The 7,146-nt window shown below is 31.4% G+C and overlaps 1 protein-coding gene across 1 annotated transcript; it reads left to right on the top strand.

Annotated features, from left to right (window-relative positions):
- Positions 1 to 1,242: 1,242 nt before the first annotated feature.
- On the top strand, positions 1,243 to 5,016 carry LOC121218571 (sorting and assembly machinery component 50 homolog). Its single transcript, XM_041096000.1, has 4 exons — positions 1,243 to 1,883; positions 2,780 to 3,265; positions 3,398 to 3,898; positions 4,551 to 5,016. Exons 1-4 carry the CDS (start codon positions 1,332 to 1,334, stop codon positions 4,632 to 4,634), a joined length of 1,623 nt encoding a protein of 540 aa, XP_040951934.1. The 5' UTR covers positions 1,243 to 1,331; the 3' UTR covers positions 4,635 to 5,016.
- Positions 5,017 to 7,146: the final 2,130 nt, after the last annotated feature.

Below are 7,146 nucleotides of genomic sequence, written 5' to 3' on the forward strand. Positions count from 1 at the left end.
GTAAATTTAAAGAACTACTAACATTGTTACATTTTTTGTTAAATTTAAGTCTATTATAATGTCATTTTTTGTGACATGATTATCAAGTGAGTAATTTAAAAAAAAATAAATTTAGAACGTTGCACCAATAAATTTAACAGAAGCATTTTAATAATGTTAACAACTGGACTTGAATTTTTAAATTTAAAAAATAGAGAAACTAAATTCTTAAAAATAAAAAGGTGGACACTAAACTTCAAATATATAGAGAGTATAGAAACTTAGAGCATATTATAACATTTAAATTTTAACTATTTAGTCTAAAAATAATTCATCCTACACAAAGCATGGGTCGAAAACCATACTAGTTATAATTATAATTTACCATTATTAGTTAAAAAATTTGACATAAACAAAGTTGTGTTAATTTTATTTTAAAATTTTCGAATTAATAAGTTAATATATTTTAATTATATTCAATAATTTAAATAAGAAACATTATTTTATGCTAATTATTACAAAGTAAAATATTTTTTAAAAACCTAATTAAATTATTAAACGAGTAAAATCAGACATTAAAAGCTATGATATATAAAAGTATAAGTTTAAAAAACTTTTAAACCGTTGATAATACCCTTATTTTCTATCATATTACTAAATTTACACTTAAAAATAATTATAATATTTAATTTAAAATTATTAGTTTGAAAATTTGAAATAAAATAAAAATTGTGATAATTATATTTTAAAAATGATAACAATTTAATAGAAGTTGTGATAATTGCACATTTAAAAATAATTAGAATTTAAATGATAATTATTAATTAAAAAGAGTCGTGCTAGTAATTATAATTATATGGTAGGTTGAATATGTTAAAAAATACTTTAATTATTATTATTTGACAATTTTCTATTATAATATTTGAATTGATAAATTAGCATATTTTAATTATATTCGATAATTCAAATAAAAATATCATTTTATATTAATTATTATAATTAAAAATAAAATATTCTAAAAATTAATTAAATATTAAATAATATTAAATATAAAATAGCAAAGTCAAAAAATGGTGATTGATTTATATGTACATATGAATAATAATTTTATAAATTAATGCAAATATATTTTTATTATTCTATTGATAAATGAGATAATTTCTCGAAATGCTAAATCAAATCAGCCAACAACAAAGATATTAGTGATAATGACGTAAATAATAAACAGTAAAAGGGTATTTTAGCAAAAAAGGGCTTCTGAATAAACCTTTAACATCAAAAACCCCTGGCACCGCCGCCCGCCTCCTTACTTCACTGTCTTCAATTGCGATTTCCCTTTTTTTCCGTTTACAATGTCAAACCCCGATTCTCTACCCAATGTGACTCCACTTAAATCGAAACCCGACCCGGAACACCAAAAACCCTTAAACACCGATGACATCGACGAAGAAGAAGAAGAAGACGGCGACGAGAACGACGTCGAATACGATGACGAGGAAGCAAAGGGCGAGGTATTTGGAGAGCCGAACCGCCTTAAACCTCAATCTCGAGAGGCTCAGTTCCGTTCGGAAAAACTCAAAATGGACTCACTGCTCCAGCGAATGCAAAGCGGTCCGGTTTCGGTCCGAGTCCACGACGTGATCATCAAAGGGAACACGAAAACCAAGGACCACGTAATTGAAGCCGAGACGGAGGTGTTGAACAACGTTGGCTCGATGCAAGAGCTCTTAAAAGCGTCACAGATAGTGAATTTGCGGCTCCAAGCACTTGAAATATTTGATTCCGTGAAAATCACGCTCGATTCCGGCCCGCCAGAACTTCCTGGAACTGCTAACGTGATTATCGAGGTTGTTGAGACAGCCAGCCCACTTTCGGGACAGATTGGAGCTTATACGAAAGCGGAGGTGATTTTCTTTTCAGTCTGATTTTTTGAAGCTTTATTTTTTCTTCTCTAATTTGCTTGTTTTGACTTATATGTGTTTTGGTTACTGAGAAATTTGGGGAAATTGTTGCAATGTGGGTTTTTATATACATGAGTTTAGTGTATGAGTAGTTGGAAGGTGGAACTAGGTTTGAGTTTGTGATAACTGAATTTATTTAGTGTAATGTGGTAATTAGTTATGTTACTTTGACTCGTGCATGAGTGTCAGGTATGAGTATGTTTCGGGTACATGTATTATTCAAATTCTCTGAAGTTTTCATGTTGGACAGGGTATGTATTTGGAGGATCATATCTCATACTCCGATCTAGATACATGCCGGGCAGATGTGGGTAGTTAAAGAAAAATGAAGAGTGGGAACAATGTAGATGATTTGATTTTGTGGAGAGGAGCTCTTTTGTTTAAGCTGAACGTAGTATTAGGAATAATGACAATGCTAATGAATGAGAATATCGCGAGTTAGTGGATTTGCTGGAGTTTTTATCTTTATTAAAGATTTAGATGGATAAAAGAGTAGAAACAATGCCCATTGAGTAAGCCTGCATATATGTAGATGTCAGATAAGTGTTTCCAGGGTCAGAATGAACGTGCATTTTGTTCCATTTGTATGACATTTATGCACATGCATCTTATGTTATAGAGTTGCTTTCATAGGCTATATAGTTATGCATTTGGTCACTACATGTGACCAACAAAATGTGATATCGAAAATAAACTAAAGACATATGCGTGATCGTAATGTTTGTACTAGTTTTGACTCAGAAAGTTCTGTTTCTCCTACACTTTGATCACTCATTTTCTGTGAATTTATAAGTATGATACCTTGAATTCGGTTTTAAAGTTGTACAATGCTGTTGTAGGCTAGATCTTCCACAGTGGAAGGATCTCTCAAGTACAAAAACTTCTTTGGTTATGGGGATCTTTGGGATGGTTCATTGGCATATGGTTACGATCACTCAGCTGAGTTGAGCGCTGGTGTTTTTTTGCCGAGATTTAAAGGACTGGTAACACCTGTCACAGCACGAGCATACTTGCTATCCCAAGACTGGCTAAAGTTTTCTTCTTACAAAGAGCGATCGATGGGCCTTTCTCTTGGATTATTTTCTACTCCATATCATGATTTAGCATATAATCTTGCGTGGCGTACCTTGACAGATCCATCACAAATGTCATCAAGGTCCATAAGGAGGCAGCTTGGCCATAATTTACTTTCTTCTTTGAAATATACCTTTAAATTTGATAGGAGAAATTCAACAATGCGACCAACTCGGGGTTATGCTTTTGTTTCTACTACTCAAATCGGTGGCCTCACACCTGATAGCCGGAGCTTACGGTTTCTGCGGCAGGTATGAATTATGCATGCTTTTTGTTTACCTCCTAAGCGTTCTTGATTTTGTCTCACAATCACGCATTTGAACTTGTTTGTCAGCATTGCTGTTTGTCATATTTTTTTTTCTTTTCATTGAAATTTATGACAGGAGTTTGATCTTCGCTACGTTGTTCCTCTTGGATTTTATCATGCTGCCCTTAATTTTGGGGTTTCTGGCGGTGTTGTCTTTCCATGGGGGAATGGGTTCTCAAGTAGGCCGTCATCTTTGCCAGAAAGATTCTTCTTAGGTGGCAACATATCTCCGGTTTGTGCTTTAGGAGGGCCAACAGCCTTGTGGGGATTTAAGACAAGGGGATTGGGACCGACAGAACCAAAAAGACAGGTTAACAATGAAAATGCCGATCCTTCTGGTGTGGATTTTCTTGGAGGAGACCTCGCTGTTACTGCTTTGGCAGACCTTTCTTTTGATCTTCCATTTAGGTGGTTTAGAGAAAAGGGAATCCATGCTCATGTGTTTGCATGTGCTGGTAATGTTGCTAAATTAACAGAGAATGAGTATCGCAATATCTCTGTTCAGAAGTTCGTAGAGTCACTCCGAAGTTCAGTAGGTGTTGGACTTGTCGTTCCTACGAGTTTATTTCGTATGGAGGTTTGCTCTCTCTCTCTCTCTAATTATTTTCAGTCAAGCAATTGATAATTTGTTAGATGTTAGTTTTCTGTTTTATATAATTTTACTAATAATCTAATTAGGACTTTATATTCTCTGAATATTCTATTATCGACGAGTTTTGATAATTAAGCCAGGGCGGGGGGATTTGAACTTAGAAGAGGACCTCCTTATTCAGGAGAACATCAAGTCAAATAAAGGTTTTGACACTATGAAAGGATAACATAGTTGTAGATAATTTGACTGTTCACATAGGTCCCATTACGCCATTCATTTCAATCGGTGCTATTTTGTTAGAGAAATTGTTTGCTGAAAGTAATTAAGATAGGTTATTAAGATCCGTTTCTGGCTGAATTTCCATGCTCTATATAGATACTATACAAAGGATTGCTAATAGAGTTGATAGCTCAATGCCATTTTTCTCTATTTTTTCCATCGACTGTTTTGTGTGTGTTGACTTTCTTAACGAGAAAAAAGATGTGGTATGATCGAGTCAATTTGCTTGAGTTCTGTACAAGACTAATGACAGTTACTTTTGTCACCCCGGTTTCCCTTGTGTTTGTTTAGTGCTTTACATGAGTTTAGGAGTTGGCTTTTTTATAGCTAACGTAATTTCTCCTCCCATCTGGTCCAGCTTAACTACTGCTATATACTGAAGAAGTTAGATCATGATCGGGCCAAAACCGGTGTTTGGCTTACTTTCTCTGCAGCATCATAGAAGTTTTGGACTTTATATTGGTGTCTGGCACAAGCGAAAACCGGTGTTTGGCATGCTTCCCCAGTTGCATCATAGCATTTCGGATCTTATATTGGGTGTCAGCAGAATTTTGGAATCTAATCGATGTTGAATTGAGATTTTCATCGTTGTTTTCTTTTCACCTGGAAAATAGGCCACATTCATCACAAATTGTATTTCATATTCCAGTTGCTACAATCTTTGTGAAGAAGCAACTTTTTGAGCCAAATTTCTCTGTAACCCATACAAGATAAGCTATGGGTTGATCTCAAACGTGAATCATTATTTTGTAATTTCGGTCGGATATTTACTGCCATTAATCTTAATAATTCTTATTAAAATTAGAAAAGGCATAATATCATTATATTTAATGATTTCAAAGATTTTAATGTAATTGCAAGTTAAATTTGTTATCAACCATGGTTGTTGCTAAGAATAGAGGACATTTAAGAATAGCGTACACCCTATACAGCTTCCAACACAACTTACGACCTTCACATAGGGTTATTTCTATTTTGTTTATTCAATATTAATTTGATTATCTCCGTTAAAGAAAATTGATTATACATTAAAATGTACAGATATTGACTTCAAATTTCATGTATTTCTCCATTTTCTTTTTCTTTAAATTTTGTTTCTTTTATTATGTTATCCTTTTCATTCTTCCTTAATCTTTTTTTATTCATTTGATTTTTTCCTCATCTTCTTCCTTACCCAATCTAAGTTTACTCCGACCACTCAATCCTTCAAATCCTAACCTAAACCAAATCCACAATACCCTAAATTTAAATATATAGCAACCCACAAACCTGCATAAACCCATGAACCCAAAGCCCCTTTGCAACCCATGGAAAATCAGAAAACCAAAGAAGAAAAAGCAAAATAAAAAGAGAGGGAATAATATATGTTAGAAAAATTCGGTTAAGAAAACAGTTTATTATAATAGTAGAAGTTTAAAAAAATTAAACCGAGTTAGTTTGTGATGTTCATAACAATAATTTTTTACCAAAAAAGACTTGTGCTTTGTGCGATACTGATTTGAATTGTTCTCGGCTTTCAACCGAACGGTCTTCTTAGCTATCCTCTATCTCTAATTGTGTCAAGTGTGGTCTCGAGCAACACGAACCAAATACAGAACAAAAAAAGATTTTATTACTTTAGTAGAAAAGTAATTATGTGAATAGAAATAGGTAGAAAATCATAATTCCACCAAATAAATTTATTCTAAGAAAATAAAATTTCATTACTTGTTGCATCATTAGAGCGAGAGATGGGAGAATGCTAATTGAATAAGGATTATACAAATAATATTTATTTAATAGAAAACACTCCCCTAGTCCAAATAGGAGAAAGGTGGCCCGACACACTCTAGTAAATATTACTAATGTTGTTGCCCCTTACTTATCATATACCAAATCCAACTATACGTGATTCTTAAACTTTTAACCTAATATTTTATAATTTAATCAAACTCAATATTTGTTTTCTACTTTCCAAAATAAATATTATTTAATTAATTAATCTAATTAACTAAATTGATTTCTCAATTAAATAATGTTGTCAACCCAATTCTAATTATGTTAAAGTCATGACATCATTATCGTAAAAGAATCTATTAAAAAATATATTTAATTTACATATTTAACGGATTCATAATGTGACGTTAAAATAAATTGACAGACAAATCAGACGGTGACATGTGGCAGTTTCTAGTTTAATCTAATTTTTTCGATACAAAAAATTAAAAAATATTAAAAGAATATATAAATGATTAAATATTAAAAACTATGAAAATTGATATAAATATTATAAATATATAAAATAATCTAATAAATTATAAAATTAATAAAACATATTTAAAATTTTATAACAACGTATTAAAATTCTATAAAAATTATAAAAAGTATTAAAATTAATATAAACTTATAAAAATTATAAAAACTTGAATTGGACCGGCTTGGTCAATTGAACTAATTAGATCGAAATCAGTAAGGTATCAGTCCAGAGAAAGCCATTAGATCGGTTGGCCGAGGAACCAGATTGTTGAACCGATTTTTTTAAATGTTTTTTTATTGTTTAATATTTTATTTAATTAAATTGGATAAAACTGTCAAATTGGAAAATCGGTGGCCTGAGCGGTTCGACCACCGCTCCAGTCTTGAAAACCTTAGTTATAATATTTCACTCTAACATATACTAATAGTTAAAAAATGGAATTTTGGCTTGATAAAAATATTAAAAAGTACAAAATCAATTCAACTGCCAGTTACTAGGTCAACCGATCTAATGGCTTTACTTAGATTGGTGCCTTTGTCGATTTCAAGCTAACCAATCTAATTCAAGTTATATAATTTTTTTATAATTTTTTTAAAAGTTTATATCAATTTTCATATTTTTATTATTTTTTAAGAATTCTAATAAGGTTTTTTTTTAAAAAAAATTAAATGAGTTTTATTAATGTAATTTATTAGATTTTTATATTTTATAATATTCA

Source organism: Gossypium hirsutum, chromosome D06 (assembly GCF_007990345.1).
Source record: "Gossypium hirsutum isolate 1008001.06 chromosome D06, Gossypium_hirsutum_v2.1, whole genome shotgun sequence".
Classification (NCBI taxonomy): Eukaryota; Viridiplantae; Streptophyta; class Magnoliopsida; order Malvales; family Malvaceae; genus Gossypium; species Gossypium hirsutum.

Excerpts from the sequence above, each read along its gene's own strand:
- LOC121218571 (XM_041096000.1), top strand. The coding sequence starts at position 1,332 with ATGTCAAACCCCGATTCTCTACCCAATGTGACTCCACTTAAATCGAAA. Across the intron at positions 1,884-2,779 it reads GAGCTTATACGAAAGCGGAG|GCTAGATCTTCCACAGTGGA; the intron begins GTGATTTTCTTT and ends ATGCTGTTGTAG. Across the intron at positions 3,899-4,550 it reads CGAGTTTATTTCGTATGGAG|CTTAACTACTGCTATATACT; the intron begins GTTTGCTCTCTC and ends CATCTGGTCCAG.